The 21,634-nt window shown below is 37.9% G+C and overlaps 1 protein-coding gene across 2 annotated transcripts in view; it reads left to right on the top strand.

The window, feature by feature from the left end:
- tnksa (tankyrase, TRF1-interacting ankyrin-related ADP-ribose polymerase a) overlaps positions 1 to 21,634 on the top strand; it is a 140,133-nt gene that overhangs the window by 105,039 nt on the left and 13,460 nt on the right. For both annotated transcript variants that reach the window (XM_088628844.1, XM_088628843.1), the window contains 12 exons: positions 2,537 to 2,658; positions 2,897 to 2,988; positions 3,087 to 3,165; positions 6,469 to 6,640; positions 7,965 to 8,044; positions 8,545 to 8,690; positions 9,467 to 9,632; positions 10,450 to 10,669; positions 14,855 to 14,964; positions 17,302 to 17,490; positions 20,530 to 20,767; positions 21,268 to 21,350. In XM_088628844.1, coding sequence (XP_088484970.1) covers positions 2,537 to 2,658; positions 2,897 to 2,988; positions 3,087 to 3,165; positions 6,469 to 6,640; positions 7,965 to 8,044; positions 8,545 to 8,690; positions 9,467 to 9,632; positions 10,450 to 10,669; positions 14,855 to 14,964; positions 17,302 to 17,490; positions 20,530 to 20,767; positions 21,268 to 21,350 — 1,697 coding nt within the window. The remainder of the gene's footprint in view (positions 1 to 2,536; positions 2,659 to 2,896; positions 2,989 to 3,086; positions 3,166 to 6,468; positions 6,641 to 7,964; positions 8,045 to 8,544; positions 8,691 to 9,466; positions 9,633 to 10,449; positions 10,670 to 14,854; positions 14,965 to 17,301; positions 17,491 to 20,529; positions 20,768 to 21,267; positions 21,351 to 21,634) is intronic.

Raw genomic sequence — 21,634 nt, 5'->3', positions numbered from 1 at the left:
TTGGCTCCAGTCATCACAGCTGGATGATTGGACACCAGCATTGCTGAGGGTTGCCCCACAGTTTCCTGGCCTGGAATTCCAGGTCCATAATTGAACCCAGGGCCCCCCAGAGTTATGAGGCAGCAATTTTTTTCACTGCACCACCGTGGGTACCCCATTTTTCTTTTATTTATATGTATGTTATATAGCTACCCTTATCTAAAATAATCCAATTTCAATTTAAGTAAAAGTAGACTGTAATGTAGTAAAAGGCTGTTTTCCACTTTTCCTTATCAGCATCATTTTGATCGGCATCACCCTATAAGTGAGTCTACATTTCAGTAGGCATTTTGTTTCAGTTATATGAAGGGCTACTGCTTTATGAAATCAGTCAGATCTTACTCTTCCAATCCTATATCTGTGGAAGCATGTTTGCTGATAGTGATTGGGCAATGTGTAGTTTATTTAGGAATCATCTTAGGTTTAAAAAATCCCATTGCAGTTCTAATGGAATTATGTATTTAATATTCACTCATGTTTAATATTAAATCCACCATGAGGGTTTATTATAATTGCAGTTGCCAGAAGCAATAATTTTAATATCACCAGTGTCTGTTAAACTTGAGGCCCTTTGACAGCTGTCATTACAGTGCTGCTTCTGCGAATTATAGAGGGGAATGCTTAATTGATGGTTACAGAGGGCTTTGGGGCTTTGAGGACAAAGGAATATAAAATTAAATTGACATGGCTTGCTAATTCATTTTTTTTTACATCTGCTGACACAATCTTAGTAGAGTAGTTCAAAAACAATTGTGTTAATTTTTTTGTGTTTATATAGTAGTATAGGTGGGTAACTTTTGTAACCTAATGGCCTTTGCATGGAAGAAATCTTTTTGTGAATTGCAGACAAATGTTTTGCAAAATCGTCTCAATACATGACAGTAATTGAAAACTAAAAAAATACATAATTCTGTGTTTGTACTTGCCATATATCTGGAAAAATAACCAGCACCATATTAACAAAAGGTATTATAAATCTTCCGATAGTTTTTCCTATATTGACCATTTTATAATACATTGATTAAATTGGCAGACACTGCCCTTGTTCCCTGACCCTCATTACTTTTATAGGTTGGGCAAACTGCAAAATGACTGCTGACAAGGTTTGTTCTTGACATACAATGCATTTTCTGATTATTCTTATAATATTTTCCAACCCTTAGATAAACACAGGCAAGGTAGTGTATGTCAAAAAGATACCTTGTAGTGCTTGCTATTTTTTCTGTTGCAAGACATAAGCAAGTTAAAGCTGTAGTTTACTGGTCTCATTGGAAAAATTAGACTTTGCACAAATTGACTCCAATGCAACCACATTCAATTACAAATGTGCTATGCAGCTCTAAGGCTGGGTGAGACATTTAATTATTTGAATTTTCTAGAGTGAGAAGTGAATAACATTTGAGTTCAATTCAGTTGTATTCTAATCTGTTTTAATCTAGCAAGGCATTTCCTTTTTTATAAGGTAAGTGAAATGCAGACGGTATTAAATCTGCAAATAAAACAGCCCTTTGTATTGAAATGTGAATCCTAATGAAAAAAGTTTTCCATCGTTGCTTATAGTGTTAAGTTGTGCTCATCTCTTAACTTACTTTGGTGTGCTCCACCACTTCTAGATTCTGTGCATAATAACTGTGATAGTGGGTTATTATCCCTGTTCATAATTTTTACTTTTAAATGGTTGTGTACATTCTTTGTGGTAACATATAACTACAAAATTAGAATTACGGGATTACTACTGTGGTTTTCGGTTATGTACATACTGTACACACTTCATGTTAGAGGCACACCCCAAGTACATCTTTGCCATTTTTTAAATTAAATGTATGGTATAATCAAATATAAAAAGTCTTAGATTCCATGTTACATCTTAATATGGCTGTTGGACCACACAGCACATTTGGGATGGAATCTTGTGATTGTGTGGGGATTAGTTAATGTAGCTGGCACAGGTTCAATTGAAAATAAAGAATGAAGTGTAGAGTTCTTTTAAATTGTAGCTCAACCATAGTTATTGACAAACCTAGAAAGACATTGAAGTCCATCTGTGGTGGGGTGTATGTGGAGTATTGAGATCATGGTATAAACTGGCCAAACAACTAATGAGAATGTACTTCCTGTGCACACGTTCTTGTCATCGATTTTCATTATGTGGGCACATGACATCCATCTTTTTATATCCTGCAGTGTGGTGAAAGGGCTCAGACCAAACATGCCTGCACTTACCCTTTGCAGCCTACTGGGAATTAGAAGTGTAAAGTATTTTTGGCTGCTTAGTATCTCTTGGCAGAAACACATATGCTGTTATTTAGCTACAAGTAATCTTATTTTTTTTGTAAGTGTTCTGTATTTGTAATATTTTTCATTAGTTTCTGGAAACCATCTTGAAATACTGGGCATGAAATGCAGCAGTAGTGTTAAATTAAAGTGCAATACAGAGTAAATTAAAAATATTTGAAAAATGCTATCTTAACTTTTTTTTCCCCTTTGTCTCACACAGATGAATTCAAAGGTCATTCATTGCTTCAGGCAGCACGTGAGGCTGATATGGCGAAGGTGAAGAAAACTCTTGCTTTGGAAATCATCAACTTCAAACATCCACAGTCCCACGAAACGGCTTTGGTAAGAAATGCTAAGGACACAGCCATGACCTTCCTGTATAAATGTGGCTGGCCATAGTGGTTATTTTCCATACAGTGATAGATGGATGTGTGTATTGATAGTATCGATCATTGCATAATTAACCTGTGAACTCCCAATTTCACTTAAGGGACAGTTTGTTTTTTGTTTGGCCTTATGTATAAAGAACAACCTGTGAGAATAGTCTGCGATAATTGTGCATCAATTCCCTTGATTTCAGCACTGTGCTGTCGCCTCACCCCATCCCAAGCGGAAGCAGGTGACGGAGCTCCTGCTGCGGAAGGGCGCCAATGTCAACGAGAAGAACAAGGAGTGAGTGCGCCGTAGCCGGGGTTCGGCTTTCCTCTTGCTTTTACCCGTGCACTCCCTGCGGGCTCTCCTGACATGCTGACATGTCTCTCTCCCCACAGCTTTATGACCCCATTGCACGTGGCAGCCGAGAGAGCCCACAACGACGTCATGGAAGTACTACAGAAACATGGGGCCAAGGTGCAGACTTATGTTTTAATACTTGAGCTCCTATTTTAGTCTTCACCCCTGCCTCTGCTATCACTGCTGCACTGTGAAGTGCAAGTGAGCAGTGCCTGCCCCAGCTGTCCCTTGTGTGCTTTTCAGCCTCAGGGGGCTGAAATATTTCAACAAGAACATTGTCGTGCATCGGTGTGAAAATGTGTAGAATAAGATTCATGTAGAAAGTAATTTTCTAGTGAAAACATTGTTCCAGATCAGGCTGGGTGGACTTTGGATGCAGTGGGGTGTTTATTTTTATTTGTGATCTTAGCTGGTTAACAGAGTGGTTGGTTTGATGTGCCTTGGATCAGCTTGGATCTACATGTTGTATGTGCTTCTGTGTTCAGCTTCAAAAAAGTGTTACATAATGAATATTTAGGGCTCTCAGAGTTCAGGCTTGTTATTTCTGCATGAGTGTTAGTTCATGCAACGCAGTCATACTAATGAGGGGGATACTGCATTACGGCACACGGTGGGTCTTGACGGCTCACTGCTTTCCTGAGGCAGTTCTGTAAGATGCACAATAAACGGCAGATGTGTGTGTCTGTGATAGTCTGTGCCTGCTTTGTGATATAACAAAGCTGTCTGCAAGTCATCGGTTGATTGGTTTCCATCTTGGAATTTCTGTGATTTAACAGTGTTTAACAGCACCTTCCCAAATACCTGCAAACCGAATTTTTCAGGCCTGGAAAGATCTTGTAAGCCAGTATTCAAAAATGTATTTACTGTGACAATGAGTAAAGGCTGTTTATTTTTATTATTTTAGTCATTATTTAGTCAAATTAACAAGAAATGGAAGATGCAACAAAGGAGGGAGGCTTATTTTATTGTGTAGAGGTTAGTACAGTATCAAAGCCAGACTGATACCATGTCGGAATGGTTTGAATGTGTCTGTGAAGGTGCAGAAAAGCAGGAGGTAAGGATAGTAGTTACTCATTGGCATGTAAATCAGTTCTTTCAAATATGTTTATAGCTATTGATGATGTCCATTTTTCTAATAGGTTAACAAATGTGAAGAAAGTATTTAATGAATCAATTTCTCAGTTTTGTCAAATTTCCTTTATTATTACAACACTTTAGATACATCTTGCCTGATTCTGTAGGAGAGCCCACAACAGCTTTAAATTCTTCTTTCACCTGGATTTTTTATTACCGTAAAGTAACCACAGACTGTCTTTAAAGGCAGAAGCTTCCAGATTGAGGCGATAAAGCATTGCCGGTGCACCAAGGCTTCTTTGAATGGTGCAGACTTCTAATGTCCTTGCCTCTCACGTAACCTGTAAGACTAACAGTGGCTGGCGGTCCAGCAGAGTGTGTGATAAAGCATCTTTAGCAGTGAAGCCAGGATTCCTTGAACAGTCAAGCGGTAGGAATCACAATGAAAGATTTATTGAGCCTCCTGTTTAATGGGCAGACCTGTTGTTCTTAGTGTTATATCCTTGCCAAGTTGAGAGCTAAATATTGGAGAAGAATGAGCCTTACTGAGCATAACAACGTATTCAGTTCTTTCATTGCTTCGCAAACCAGGCAGACAGGCCTTTGCTGTTGTGCAGTATGATTTAAATTTCTAACAAACTCGATTTAGAATTTACACTGAAGTTAACAGTTAACACATTTGGAATTCATTTTTCTTAATGTACCTCTCTCTATCCTTTTAGATTAATTTTCTGTTGAACTGGGATTTTTCTGATCACGCTTGTATAGTGACTTTAAGCAGTAGTTGCCGAGGTCAGCATGATATCTTAAAGCATTTTAATATGAGGCTTCCATTTGATCTGGGTCAATACGATGAGATTTATAGTAGAGGTGAATAAAACTTGAGTCTTTAATAATTAAAAGTGTATGAATTGCTTGCAAAAACAAGATAGGACCACAGGGAAATGGCATTTTTGGTTTGTTTGTTTGCTTTATACTCAGTGGTTCTGGTCATTAATGAAACAGATGGCTGGAGAACGTACTGCCGGGAATAATAATAAGACTGGGGAACAGAGCTAAGGAAATGATCTTGATCAGCCACTGGGTGGTGACCACTTTATCCTGTGGGTCATTTAGCATTTCTGTTCTGTTCATAAATCCGGAAGTCAAAAATGGCCTCTGTACAAACTTTGCCTTGTCATGTGTTTCTTATCCCCAGTTATCTTTTTATCAAGATGAAGTTGTCATTATATGTAAAGTGAAGAAGCACAGGAGGCTTGAATTATCTTTGGTGCCCCAGGCTTTTTTTCTTTTGGGGAATCTGTTAATTTATTCCTGAATATTGTCATGCCTGTTTTGAGGTTAAATTAGGTTTTTTTTTTTATTTTTGACTGCCATCCTTGAAGTATTACTGTTTCGGACTGGTTTGCTGTGTTCACAAACAGTGCAGAAAGCACTGATTAAAGAATGTTGTGTTAGATTAGAAGGGCTTCTTTTCCCACACAAGGAATGGTTTGATGTCTTTAATACACTATGAGGTTGCTGTGGTGGGTTTCTAGTTTTGCCTTGGTTTCCTCTGGTTACCTGCATATTGCAGACACACAACAGGCTTTCCAAAGGATCGTGCTGTTTGCCTGCAGGGTGTGATAAATAATTCACATATGTGTTCATTTCAAACGATCAGATTTACACATGGCTCCTTCTCCCTAGCATTCAGAACTGTGGAGCTAGCAACTGTCAGTTTCACATCTGCTCTCGCTCCATCTCTATGTCCACAAGAGTGGTGGGCAAAGTCTGAGCTGCTTATAGAAACACCATCAGTTGCTGTTAGAGCTACCTGTGGTCCTTTATGTCTTGTCTGTTACTATTAGACCGTAATGGATGCTTAATTTTTTGTTGCAAGAGATTACATTCCCCATGGTCACAAATGTATGCTGTCACAGCTGTCTCAAATACTCAACGATAGCAGCATGCTTGTGTTTTAAATCAACCTGTATAAAAGCAATGCATAAATAAAAAAAAAGCATATGATGAAGAGGAGATCTTGTCTACCTCAGTAACATGAAGTACAAGCGGGTGTCACAGCAGTGGTGTCTGGTAAATGTCTTATTATTGGCTGAGAACGTTGTGAGCCTGCATAGATGAGAAGAAAAAATTCACACATGTATGTACCTTCTAACTAAATAAGAACTTAATTTTGTTTTTTGTTGGAGACAGTGGCCCAGAGTATTTTGTTGCTTGTAACATTATTTGTAAGGCAGAGATTTTAAAGTGTCTTCTATAGCCCTGTAGCAGGTCATCACTTTGTGTTGTTGACTGTTCACCAATGCCCACAGTGTTCTAACAGCTGGTGCCCTGTGGTTGCAGATGAACGCCTTGGACACTCTGGGGCAGACATCCCTCCACAGAGCCGCCCTGGCTGGTCACCTCCAGACCTGCCGACTCCTCCTGAGCTACGGAGCTGACCCTACCATCGTCTCACTGCAGGGCTTCACAGCTGCGCAGATGGGCAATGAAGCAGTGCAGCAGATCCTTAACGGTGCGGAGCTCTGGTGCACATACTGCAGTGTGCACATTAGACCATTGCTAGGATCCAGCACTGGAGAAATCAAGTTTGTAAATGCTGTCACAAAAAGCAAATCACTGGTTGACTAATTCCTTTGATGTGTGTACTATGTAATAATGAATGATGAGTTTTAATTTTAGTTGCCGTTTGATGTCTTCTGAGGTGATTCACCAAAAATGTGTAAATGTTGTGTGAAGAGGTAATTAGAATAAATCATGAGGTTTTCTAGTGAATTTCTGTAATACTCTAAAGTGAAGGAGTGGTTGTTTTTTTCGTTTGGAATTGTATACTTTTATTACAGCTCTTATTTGTGGATAGTAAAAAGAAAAAAAAACTATTGTTTGTAGGACAAACACTATAATACCCTGAAGGTGATCTGAGCCCATTGCTTTTGTGTCTGTAGTGTTTGAGTGCTTTTGAATGAGGGCATGGTGGAAAAATAGGGAAACGCAATTTACATATTGATAAGTTAAACATGAGGCAAAGTTAAATAGGGAGAAATATGCAGTGTATTACACGTCAGAAATACGGAATTGATGTCACATGTTGTTAGTTTTGCAACAGGGCAGATCTATGTTAAGCAAAATCTGAAAGAGCTATATAGTTACAAATAGAATCTTATTCAAACTACCTAGAATTTATGAAACTATAGCAGTTTGCCTTTAGCTATTCTGGTTCAAGTACCACTGAGCAATAGGAACTCTTTATGCTAAAATACTACTACTTTTTATTTAAAAAAGAATCTTAATGCACCTGGCTTTTGAATATAATCCGCATACTGCTGAAGTGTGAAGCAATTAAGAATATGAAATGTCCTCCTTATTGTAATTTTTGTTTTGTGATTATCTGAGAGAAAATTTTAGCTAATTTGAATTTTCCTATTATTAATTTAAATTATTTAATGACACGTCTGTGACATTTATATTGCAAGTATTGGAAACTGACTAGATATTTGTTCAGTTATTTTGAGTTCCATCCCTGCAAAATTGATAATTTTATTGTCACTTCACTTATTAATTTAACATCCATTAATTCAAGTGGTGATCTTCAGAGAAAAGTGACTACATTTGGATAGAATGATAAAGAGCATTTTTCTTTTAAAAATTAAAATTTAAAATCATCAGAATGAATGAAAAGGCAGCAAAATAAAAATAAAATTCAGATCAGCTGCTTCAGACAGGAGATGTCTCACCTGCAGGTGTACTGATTCTGCTGCATGCTTTTAATTGCAGCTGCTGTTGTGTGATCATTAAATTGACAGGAGTCAGCAAAAGCTTTTTTTGGTTTTTGCCTGCAGAAAACATTCCGGTGCGCAACTCTGATGTTGATTATCGGCTTCTAGAAGCTGCTAAAGCTGGAGACCTGGACACTGTGAAGGTATGAACAGCACATTTCATCTGCCAAGTTTTCCTAATTAAACCTCGCACAGTATCTTAAGCTGTTACAGCAGATCTGTACAAGCAGAAGTGTACCTTTGCTCAATAGGTAATATCGTTTGCGAACCCATGGTGCTGATTCACTTTAGTCATTTGTTGTGTGGTCATTTTAAACCACGTCAGCGCTTTAAATGTCATCATCTTGCACTGTTTTTTGTATCCTTCTTATATTTTTTTAAATAAAAGCACCGGGACAGAAATCAGTTTTCTGTGCAGAAGCAAAACTACAACTGTTTACCAAATAATTGCTCTGCCCATTTCAGTTTCTGAATTCTGTAACACATTGTCTCCAGCACCAGCAAAGACTGGGATGTTTAAGAGAAGATATTAGAGCCTAGATATTCCAGTATTATAAGATTGTGTTGGCACTAGCTTTACCTAATATTTTTCTGCCATATACGATGTTTTAGATGTTTTAAATCAACGGTTTGTTTCTTTCAGCAACTGTGCTCCCCGCAGAATGTGAATTGCCGGGATCTGGAGGGTCGTCACTCTACCCCCCTACACTTTGCCGCAGGTTATAACCGCGTATCTGTGGTGGAGTACCTGCTGCACCATGGGGCTGATGTCCATGCCAAAGACAAAGGGTATGACCCTTTCCTGGTGTCCAGATACTTGCTCTCTTCTGCTGCAAGCTATGTTGCAGATCAGTCCATGCTGAGGTGTTTTTAACTGACAAGAAATACTTGCTTGTTTAGCCTCGGGCATCTTCATGCTGCCTGTGTGCACTGAAAAGGTGTCACATTGTCAGTGCACCTTTAACATTTAAAAGATTGCTCAACATCTTGGAGAGATTATGGCAGCAATGTCAGATTCATCTTATATTTATTTCCTGCATATTTTATTCAGGGCCGGTTGTATTGTAAACTTCCTGAAGGTTTAAAATGGGATGCTGCCCCGTTGTTAGTACTAATCCTGCTTTACTTATTAGCAGTTTTATATTAGTTTTATTCTGAAAGTAAATTAAACATTTTAGGAACGGTATTTAAGAAAGGTAACATTCTTATTCTGTTTCTCTGCAAATGCACAGTCATTCCTTACCCTTGGCTGTAAATGGCCTCTGAGGGATAATATTAGAAGAAGCACTGTGCTGTAGTGATGCCTAGTCTTTTCATTGACTTTTTTAAGATTGCTTTCTCTTAATTGGATTCACATGCCGTCATGCTCATGATTTTATCTAAATAAAAAATGAAAGTGCTTATTTTCCTATCAGTAAGGATGAGCTAAATATGGATAATGTCTTTGTATAGGAAAAGGTAGATTCTAGCTGTGAGTGGAATCTCAATTGTGTCTTTTTTATGACTCTGAAGGCAGCCAAATAGCTACGCAGCGCGCTGATGTCTGGCTTGTGCCCTTCTTTCAGGGGTTTGGTTCCTTTGCATAATGCCTGCTCATATGGACACTATGAAGTAGCAGAGCTACTGGTCAGACATGGGGCTTCAGTCAATGTTGCAGACCTATGGAAGTTCACCCCTCTGCACGAAGCAGCGGCCAAAGGAAAATATGAAATCTGCAAGCTGCTCTTAAAGGTATGCTTGGTAATTATGCTCATCCTGCCTTCCATTCTTAAACCTGTCCGCCCCAAAAGAAATTTAAGTGTGAGCTTAACATATCTTTCAGAAGGCCTTTTTGAGTTAGTTCATTTCCATTTAATTTCTGTTTGCTTAGATGTTATTTTATTAGCTTGCATTTGAGGAGATTAAAGAGGGGTTTTGTGCTCATAATATTAGGTCTTAACCTCCAAATTTTGTCCTTTTGTTAACGTCAACAAGGGAAAGCTTCTAGAGAGTATGGTATTTGGCATTTTCAAAAACTCTTCTCCATTCAACAGTTTTATTATTTGAAGAATTCTGAAATGTATTCAGATGTGTTGACATTCACATCAGCCAAAACATTTAATTAAGCTGAATAGAATGCAGCAGAGTCTTATTTATTCCTTGTTTTCTATATTTGAACGATTTGTTGTGCTGTAATTGTCCAAATATGTTTCGTCATCGTTCCATTCAACAAGAATGCCACAATCACGTGAAAGAGTGCTGACTGTGAGCTTAAGTTTTTGACATTATTGCTGTGTGTAAGAGACTCTGGTGATCAGTTACTGTTAATGATCTCTGAAAATTTTCATTAACCTTCATGAATTGTCTTTGTATCTTCTCTTAAAAAAATTATCCCTGCAATAGTGTAATGCAAGGAATGGCCTTCTTTCTTCTGTGCCAGGATCTCCACTTTTGCCTTCCATGTCTTTTTTTTATTTACAAGGCAAACATCTTTGAGGTTTTTGGGGGATTTTTTTTTTTTTGCTTAAGCATGCAGGACTTTTTTTTAATTCATTCCTTTGATTTACAGCATGGGGCTGATCCTACAAAGAAGAACCGGGATGGAAACACGCCTCTAGACATGGTGAAAGAGGGTGACACAGACATCCAGGACTTGCTGAGGGGTGATGCGGCTCTGCTGGATGCTGCCAAGAAGGGGTGCCTGGCCAGAGTGCAGAAACTGTGCAGCCCAGAGAACATCAACTGCAGGGACACCCAGGGGCGCAATTCAACTCCGTTGCATTTAGCAGGTAGAGCCACCACTGACTGCCTATCCAGTCAAATGTTGGATGGAAAAAAAAATAATCTCTTGACAACTGTTTTCTGCACATGTTTCTAAGCACCTACAGTACATTTTTGTTTGTTATATAATCAGTGGATAGAAATTAAGTCCTACAGTGAGCACTGCTACACAGTTCCACCTTGACTATGTTTGTAACTTACGTAAGAAATAATTGCCTCATTAGTGAAAGAATGGGTTGGGCATAGGTGATGAGCTGGCTTACCCTGTAGGATTTCAAGCCCTGGTGTAAATCATGAATGAAGAACACAGAAAGGAACCAATGTTGCCTTTGAGCCATTAGTATGTTGGAAGTTGGATGAAATCTCCACTCTGTTGCTTGCCATCTGGGGTGTTTACAGCTGACAGTTTCTAACCTAGCCAGGCATTACATCCAAATGCAGTCTGTGATTGGTAAAACACAGGTCATGGCAGCTTACCGTCACTGATTGATGAGTATGTCTAACTGGTGTCCTGGGCAGGAGTGTCTAGTTGCTACAAAATTCCACTTGTACTGTTTGGTTGCAGTTTGTCTGCATAGCACTATGCTGATCAAGTCCTAATACCTCACTTAAAACACTTCATTTAGTCTGTCTGAATTGACAGCATTCCATCTGAACACCACACGTTCACATGCTGCTTATACAGTAATGATTTTCTTGAGAATATGACCACGGTGCCATGGATGCCCTTACTGACCAAACTCAATTTCATTGAATGATTGTGGAATAGGCTTGGGTGGTGTGTGGTACCTAGGGCTCAGAGACATCTGAACAGTCACTGCTTTTCCTGGCTCTGGGAGAGGAATTGAACAAAATCCCACAAGTACCTGCAACTTGCATGATGCAAAGCATTCATTGTAAATGTGCAGCTTAAATTGCTTCCAGTGATGGCCTGAGACTTTTAACTGTAGACCTCCTGTGAATACATCTGATGACAAATGTTAGTCAACATATACTTCTGTCACAAAAGTGTCGGTATACCCATTACAGAAAATAAGTCCGTTAAAGCTTACTTTCTATATCGGACCACCTAAGCCTTTTCTAAAACATGTCATTGACATTGATCACATGTCCTTTTAAGAAGGGATTGCAAATGTCGGTACACAAATGGCAAAAGTTCTCCAGCTTTTTGGAATTCAGAGGCAAATAGTACAGGCACCAGATGGATAGTGGAGCAGCTCTGGGCCAGGGCGTCATTGTTGAGAAATCATTGAAATGGGAATAAATAGCCATAGTAATAGACAGTAGAAGCAAGAGCTAATACTAATGGCCAGAGAAAGTGTTTTTTGTTTAGAGATTTCATATAGATACAATTGTAAGTGGAACATTTAATTGACAGCAAGTCTTGTCTCTGTTTGGCCTTTTACATTTTAGAGTTCACAGAATTTACCAAAGAGATTGCTGTCTGATTAAATACATTTCAGGAAAGACTAATATTTAAAATTATGAAAAAAATGTGAAAAGATTATCATTTGTCTTTTGTACTGTAACAAATAATGGCTTACGTGTGTATAGTGTACTTTATCCCTAAGGATACCAAAGTGCTGCAAATATAGATGGATTTCTACACAGCAGATAAGGCGGACAAATGAGAAGCTACTTAACAAACTGAACAAAGCTAGACCTTAAGGAAAACTGCACCAAAGCACCAAAGTGGAATTTAACTAGTATGCAGACGTTAACACCCCTACTCTTCTGAACAGCACCATTGGATCTTTAATAATTGTGTAGTTGGTTTAATATTTTAGGTGTGTAGGATGCTCCTCTTAGATAGCATCTGCCTTCACCTTAGTGTGGCACTGGTTTGAAAATTCTGGTCTAGAGGAAAGAGTTCCACCTACTGGTCCACAAACCCTACTTATAGCAACACCTTGTTTTTTCTGTGAAGGTCTCCCATCACAGTGTTGACCAGGCCCAGTCTTACTTAAGCTTTTAAGATATGATTAAATGCGATTTTAGAACATAAAAGCCAATGTCAGTGTTGCACATTTTATCAGGAAGTCTACAGAAATGCAACTCTCCTAATTTTATCTTAATTTTTTTACATGCAGTGCCATGGTAGTTTTACTATTAAAATCATATAAAAAATTATTTATATAATATAAAAAAAATATTGCTATAATTGAAGGTTAAAGTATTTAATAATACTTCCTGACCTCAGGCTAAGCCAGACTAAGTAATTAATGAGATATTAAAGAATAAGAGACACCTTGAACTAATCAGTGAACTGTGAAGCTTATGTTTTTTCCTGATTTTTTTTTTCAGGAAATGTAAAAATATACAAGCCTAGCTACTAAAATATGTAATGTAAGATTTTTTACCAAATGTTTAATTTTGTATCAAATTTCTTTCTCCTTAGTTAATGAATAGGATTTCAAGTTTAAAATTATTTGCAGCTTATGCTTAAATGTGATCTGAATATTTATTTTTCAGTTATAAAACTCTTTAATTGACCACAAGATTTAAGTTCTGGATTTCAAGAAAAGCAGAAAGATAATTTATTCGTTAGACAAGTATTGCGCCTCAGTGCCAGGCATATATAATTGTTCAGAATGTCAGTTCCCGAATAGCATCTCTGGTAGTGTTTTTCAAGCTGGTCTCTTACTATTGTAATTTTGAAAAATAAAAGAATATTCTTGTGACTCGTTAAAGTTATTCTAAAAAGCTCTTCAATATCACAGCTGCTTTCTCTGCAGGAAGCTGGAAAATAATGTTTCTATGTAATTAGGAGCTTCAGCAGCCTCAGTTTTTTTAAATGTGTATATATAGCCTGCAGTAAGAGTCCAGCCACTTCTGAAGAACCAGATAGTCTGAGATGCCCTTACAGTACACACTGGGAATGTTGCATTTCAGATCTTCAGAAACATCTGGGCAATTCAGTAATTTGTTGCCACAGCTAGATTTGAAATAGACAACTTGTTTGTTTAAAATATTAAACAGTAAACATCTAGATTAAATAATTATTTTTTTTTAATTATGAACATGCTTTTTTATTTCGCATGTTTAGCAACCCATAGTAATCAGACAGTTTAGTTAAAAAGGGTGGATTGCCATCACTTATTATGTGCAGAAATGTCTGCAGTATTTTTGCACACAAAATCATCTTTATATACGCGTCATCTTTATATCAAAAATCGTTTATATGATTACCCTACACACTGGAGCGTGATTTCACAAAACAGTTGGATCCAAGATTGAAGGTTTTTGTAAACCAAAAAAAATCTATTTTCAAGCTATCGAATTGGAAGAACCTTTTTGTGTGCATGTTCAGCGCTCCAGAACCCGTAGATTAGGCTGGTTTCATTGATTATTTTTTTTTCCAAGAGTAAAGCATAAAGTCAAAGGGGAATAATCTTTCATCATTCCCTTTCTGCTGTGCAAGTCAAGCTGTTATATGTTGAAGAATTTGGGCTTCCAGTAATCAACAAAAATAATACTGTGGATGGAAAATTTTCTTAACATCCTATTATGGGAAGTTGCGGTACTTACAGCACTTTTCTTTCTAATTCCATCCATTAAAGCATGCACAAAGGTAGAAATTGCATACATTTAATATGCCAATTGCCGTAGCTGAAAACTACGGAATGCTAAAGATTTTTTTGCATGTCTGGGTACATTCAGCTTTAGCTTTAGCTTTAATGTTAAAAATATTCATTTTTCCAAATATTCAGATTTTTTTAAAGATGTTTATTTGGGAGCCTAGCAAGTTGTGCATTTTTTTCAGAATGATTCAGGTTCAGTTTGCGAATCTTTTACCATGTGTGGAGTATCAAGAAGGATAAAGTGGAGGGTTAGGCAGTAAAACTGTCTGTTGGAGTCTGTGTTTCAGGTTCACAGCACTGTAATTATTGTTGACGTATTTAGATCTTGGTAACTTTGCATGGAAATATTATAATTATTATTATATCAGTGCAGCAATATTTTAAAACATGTTTGCAAAAACAACACGCATTACTAGGGGTGTTAACATGTATATCAGAGTATCAACAGGTGATTTCTTAGTGTAGTGTATTGTGTGGTCTGGGTTTAATGGTTTTTTTTTATTTCTGCAATTTCAAAATGGAAATTGAGTTTTAAGTGAGTGGAACAGACTTGGCTTTTGGCTTTGATGTGTGATTGAGTATGATGCAGTGCCTTCTCTGTGTTCCCTGCAGCTGGGTACAATAATCTGGAAGTAGCAGAGTACCTTCTTGAACATGGGGCAGATGTCAATGCCCAGGACAAAGGAGGTCTGATTCCACTGCACAATGCAGCCTCTTATGGAGTGAGTATGACCACACAGCCTGCTTCTTGCTTGATTTTTTGTTTTCCAGAATTTGGTCTTTGTAAGCGCTTTACCTAATTTATTTCTATACATCTTTGAAATTCTTCAACAGCACTAATTCATTTAACTCGTCATGACTTTATTGCATGACAGTGGGAAAGAACTGCCATATTGAATGCAATGCTAATGCATCTTTTCTCTTTACTTGCCTAGATTAAATTTCAGCCTTTTTGTTGTTGGTTCTGTGCCCTTGTTATCTTTAGTCAAGATTGGCTTTTTCTTTAGAGAGAAATGATAGAGGCATAATGTAGGAATTTGGGTTTTGATGTTCAGAGTCATTAAATGTCATTGTCTCTCAAAACTAACTCGTTTAAAAATATGATTGGGACTACAAAGGATGTAATTTGCCACAAAAGGTACGGATTGAAATTTTTGCTCTTGGAAATTTTAAATTAAGTAATTAAGTTTTAGAATATTGTTAATTCATTATAGATTGCTCTTTATTTTTTTAGTTTGAAGCAGGACCATCATGAAATATAGTTTTTTTTATTTATTTTGAGCAACTTCTCATTAGAGCTGAATTTTTCCTGTCATTTCATTTTATCACTCGTTCACTACTAGCTGAATCTGAAGAGACCGTGAGATATCAGTGGTATAATATAATTATATTTTAAATAATATGGATAATTCTGGGCAACTGTGACCTGGCATGGCTGTAAAATATCATTCTTTAAATAAGACTACCATGGAGTACATATGTTCTTGATTGAAATTCATTTAATCTATTACACATCTCCTGATTGGGGACTGTACATGAAATGTTGACATCGGCTAAATGGAAATCAGTGCATTGTAAGTCATGCCTTCTTTGTTAAGTTCCTTAACAAAAATATTGAAATAAACATTATAAAAGAATGTGAAGAAAAACAAGTTATTCGTGAGATCCATTATATTTTTTCAAACGCTTATTACATTTATAAACCTAAGCATTACCTTGCCAGTCTCTGGCCACTAGAATTTAGAAAGAAAAGTATTTAGTTTTAAGCAGACAAGAGCAAGACACTGCAGTTTTAAAACGTAAATTATGATTTCATAAGGCATCCATGTCCTGTTAACAGAGATTGTGATTAACATGACCTGTAAATTATTGAGATAAAATCAGCTGAAGTCAATTAGCCTCTCTGCTACACTGTGAACTCCTCTGGTTAGCTCAAGTACCTGGCAAATATCATTAATGCTGAAGTACAGTGTTTTGAGTTCAGTAGCTGAATAAAATCCCATGAATAGAATCAGAGAGAACCTGAGTGGATTGATATGAGATGCTTCTTAACCTTCTTGGTCATATGCGAGGTGAAATATTTTTTGTCCGAGCAAGGGAAGCTCATACAGTAAACGGGATAAAAAGCATTGAGCGTAGTGTAGATGAGTGCAGAATTTATAAGTGTTCAGCTTTGTTTTTATACCATTACTTTATTTTATAGCTTATACAGTCTTGAAATTCGATAAGCTCTTGGAGAAAGGAAAGGCTATTTAATAGCAGCAGTCGGGTCACTTTCACAAAGCACATTTCTCTTTCCTGTCTGGGAGCTAGAGGTGCAATCTGTGTGTGTGGCTCCTAGAGTGTCAGAATTACACATTGCTACAGCACTTCTGCATAGCCTGTGAATCTACCTCCTGTCACAGAGAATTGAGACCAGCCTTAGCTCTAATAGTGCTGTCGTTCTGGTAATCATCTGCTCTCACTTTTTTGACCTTGAATGTTCTGGCACGAATGGGTCTACAGTTTACATGAGGGAAGTTTGTTTAAAAAATATAATTGCCTTAAGGCAACCCAGGATTGAGTATACAACGTAGCAAGCAATCAAGATTAGAAAGTAACGTATGCAGCACAACACATAAAAACAACTCATAACAATTCTGCAGAAAGTTTGTGGCTAGTACAAAAGCATTATTTTTTTACTTCACTAGTTTGTACTAACTTCATTGAACAGGGACCAAAGTTTTCTTTTAGTTTAATGTGTGTCTGCATACTGGTGTTGTGAATAAGAAAATATTCAATGCAAAATTGAGAATAGTGAAACAAATTCACTGTTTAGAATCCTAATTGATCTTGTACAAATGCAGTCTTTTCTAAACGCATTCCAATGAAAGTTTAAGCCATTTGCATATTTTTTAATATAATTTGCTTACAAGGAAATGATGGAAATTGTTAAAGAATATTAACTATTTATGTACAATCCAGAGATGACTTCTGGTTTAGAAATTTGTTACATTGAAATATTAACTGAGGTGCATGGACCAAAAGGATATTCATTTTGATCATATTTTTCATAACAGCATGTGGACATTGCAGCTCTCCTAATCAAGTACAACACTTGCGTTAATGCTACCGACAAATGGGCCTTCACCCCCCTCCATGAGGCAGCCCAGAAGGGGCGGACCCAGCTGTGTGCTCTTCTTCTGGCCCATGGAGCTGATCCCACTATGAAGAACCAGGAAGGACAGACGCCCCTGGACCTGGCAACGGTGAGGGCTGACCTAGGGTCACAAGCTACAAGCACATCTAAGATCCTAGCACCCCCTGCAGCACACATCTTGGCCATACCCTTATACAATTCAGGCGCAAAGTAACATGCGCTTGCAGAGGAAGAGATTGGATGTCTCGAAAGTCTTCTTTACGAAACCTTGAAAGAAAGCAGTTGAAAGGTGTGCATGTGTTTGATGAATGATAATACAGCTATCTTTAACACATTCATGTAACCTGTACACAGTCCAGGTAGGAATGAGAGACATGGTATACAGAAACTCCCTCTGCTCCATTCCCTAACTCAGGAGGACCTGCAGTTGAAATTGGGGAGAGAATTTAAAACCACTAATCAGACCTACCCTTTATGTCTTTGGGAGATGGGAGGTAATGAGAGAGCTGACTGATGCATGCATACTTCACATAGAAGTCCTGTGAGGCAATGCTGTACAAATTGTTAACACACTAAGGTGATTTTTGATACACATTTGAATTCCTCACAGTGCTGTGTAGCTCTTGACTCTAAAATCCACATGCGCTCATTGAGCGCAGTGACATCATCAGTATAGTTATAACGAGTATCAGATGTTCTTACAGGTAATTCCAGAGTCACTTTTTTGTCAACTTCTTTAAAAGTTTGAAAAGTTGGAAGTTAGTGCTAATCTGTAATATTCAGTTCACAAGTTGACTAATTCATTTTACCTGGGAATGTCATGCTCCATTAAATGTACTCTTTTCCATGAAATAAATCTTTTTGGGAATGACTGGTAGAACAGGCAGAACTACAGTGCGTGGGTGAATAAAATAGCTCCTAAATTAAAGATATCCCTTCCCTTAAATCAGTGGTTCTCAAACTTTTGGGACCAAGTACCACCCCTAATCCAACCAAAGCATCCAAGTACCACCTACAAGTCATCATCTCATAGGAACCCCAGAAATTCTCAATGACCAACATGAGTGCGCGTGCACACACACTCACACATACATATAATAAATATTATAATAAACTATATTTGATATAGCGCCTTTAAAGGTGGGTTCTCAAAGTGTTTTACAGAAAAAAAACATTAACAACAACAACTAATAAAAAAGCACCATTTCAGTGAGAGGGGTGAGCCTGTTTAGTTGAGCAAAGCAGATGTGAATTAATTTTTCGAGCCTTGATACAATTCACAACAGAGTCTAACAGATATTAAATCGTCAGGCATTTTCTTGACGGCAAAGGTCTCGCGGTGGATGTTGTAATGTGTACATTAATTTCTGGAGCAACCCATCTAATTCGTGCAACTACACCGTTATGTCGGCTTGTCATTGCTCTAGCACCGTCTGTACAAACTCAGACGCATTTTATCCAGTCGAGGCCATTTTCTTCGATAAATTAATTCAGAAGCTGAAATATGTGCTCTCCTGTAGTTCCTGTTGGTAGCGGTTTACAGAACAGAAAGTCTTCATGGGACATGCCCTCAAACTCGTATCTAACGTAAACGAGTGAATTGGCCAAATCGACTACAGACTCATCTAATTGCAGTGAAAAACATCTGCTCATCTTAATGCGCTCTATCAATGTAATTTTTATATAATCCTTCATTTCAATAATTCTATGAATGACTGTCTTTCAGGGAGAGGGGGGCAGCAGGTCGAGCTGTTTAGCAGCTTTTTCTCTACACATAATACGTGTCAGCTCTTTTGCCAATGGTAAATAAGGTTCTTCAAAAATAGTGTAGCTTACCTGCTTTAGCAATCCGCAAGCTTGCATTTTTCCGCGTTTCCATTTTTATTTAAAGTTTTTATTTCATGCGCATGGGAGCGAAACAGAGACAATTGGTGTATTTTTCTCAAATTAGAACAGTTCTTAAATATTTTTCTGTTATCACGCTTTCGTGTGCTCACAAGATTACCTGCGTTCGAAGCACGTATTTCTATGCATTCCTGTGTTTACAACGTTGGCATTGTTCCAAAATCACGCACATTCTCCTTTCTCCCTATTTGCTGGAGATACAGTAGCTTTTTTTAAATACAATTGGTCACTTGCATCCGTGGCATGCATTCCTATAGAGTGGTATAGAATTACAGAGTATCTCTTGTGTCCACTGAAGTATTAGCGCGCACTGTATCGTAGTATGTAGGCTGCGTATTCGATACGTATTAAAATACAAAATGTGAAAACCCGTGCCGATTTTTCAGCGCATACGACATGGTCATTTGGCGTACCACTTGGCGGCACTGCACGTACCACTGCCGGTACGCGGACCACAGTTTGAGAACCACTGCCTTAAATCATTGCCTTATCACTGTGAGATAATTTTAAGTTAATTAACTGTGATTTAATTTAAATTGAAGTAAGAACATAATTATTCCCATGGACCTAATAATGACGGTATTTTTTACTTTGTCTACAGTTTTTAACAATTTTGCAGTTTTATGGATAAAACTGAACTTTTGTGTTCTGTGAAACAATCGTATTCTTATTGAGAACAAAACTGTGCCTTTTTAATGTTGCTTTATGTTACCTCTTTGCCCCCTTTTACTGCTGCTACTTTTAACTACTATGCACATTTGTGTAAGCTAAGCATCAAGACTCAATGGCTTGTGTGAGACATTTCCCATTTCTTAAGACTTTCTGACTTCTACTGAACAGTAAAAATCCTCCAAACAGGCAAATATGTAAACTATTTGGCTATGCAATATTTGCACTTAATCTTGTTCCATTCACAAATTTCATTTTTGAGATATGCTCTTTGTTTCAGCAAAACAGAGCTATCCTTCTCTACTGATTTTCAGACTGTCCTTTCTGTAACCGATATGTCCCAAACATAGATGTCTGTCGCTATTAGATTGTGCTATTTTTCCAGCTCTGAAGGTGAAATGCCATGTGTAGTATGAATTGTTGCTTTCTTGTACCTCACCAGTTTTGTCGACATGTTTTGCTTTTGCTGTTTCTTCCCCCATGCTGTCACAGGCTAAAGGGTCATGGTGACTGGAATCGACTGATGCCACTGAGCTAAGTTTCCTGTCTTGTTTGTCTTGTGGCCGTCTCTCAGGCGGATGATATCAGAGCGCTCCTGATAGATGCCATGCCTCCTGAGGCCTTGCCCAGCTGCTTCAAGCCCCAGGCCACAGTGGTCAGTGCCTCCGTCATCTCACCAGCCTCAACACCGTCCTGCCTTTCCGCTGCCAGCAGCATCGACAACCTGACGGGGCCACTGGCAGAGCTGGCTGTCAGCGGGGCCTCAGGTGCCGCAGACGGAGCCACTGGTACTGAGAGGAAGGAAGGGGAGAGTAAGTGACAAACTATTTACCTAGGAGTGACGCAGTACTCATTTTCAAAGAAGCGAGACACAGAGCACATGTTAATTTAAGAACACCTTAAAAGCATGGTGAAGTTAATTGTTTTGTAGCTATTATGATAGCAGTCCTAGAAATGAGGCTAAGTGTTGTAATTAATTGCTTACTGTGGACAGTACAGTGTCTGCGTACCCTGCAGTGTGCTGAAATCTGAATTTAAATCTTTAAAAAGAAGGGAGAGATTTTGGGCTTGTCTTTATCTTCTATGGACCAGTTGGGTATACTGCCACTAGTTTGATTTGCCATTGCAGTCCCACAAAGGCATATGCTGAAATGTGCATTTAGTAACTGAATGAAGAGAAGTCTTGCCATTCCCTCTGCTTAGCAGTTGAGGTTTTAGGTGATGACAGAAATAAACCAAAGGCAATCTATTTCAGAAAGGAATTTCATTTACTGGGTGCTGAAAAATGACTAAAGTCTTTTTTTTTTAACAGTGGCAGTGCTTGATATGAACATCAGTCAGTTCCTGAAGAGTCTGGGTCTCGAACATCTTAGAGACATATTTGAGAGAGAGCAGGTAAGGACTTTGCAGAAAACAGAGGAAAGACTATGAAAATATTGTGTATGTATGTTTATACTACCGAAATATTTAATAGTTCAGGGATTCGCTTGTATACAATTTCATCAGACAGATAAACCACAGAGACGGAAATAGACAGCAGCTGCTGTCACTGTGGATTTCTTCATTTAAAATCTCACTTTTTTTAACAGTTGCTTGTTCACTGTTTTTGCTTGAAGCTTGTTCAAAACAGTCACATTAACCCTTTCTTGAATATGAGAGAACTTCCTATACATAATTGT

Source organism: Lepisosteus platostomus, chromosome 4 (assembly GCF_059453375.1).
Source record: "Lepisosteus platostomus isolate fLepPlt1 chromosome 4, fLepPlt1.hap1, whole genome shotgun sequence".
NCBI classification, from domain to species: Eukaryota; Metazoa; Chordata; class Actinopteri; order Semionotiformes; family Lepisosteidae; genus Lepisosteus; species Lepisosteus platostomus.
This window is presented reverse-complemented; position numbering and strand designations above follow the sequence as displayed.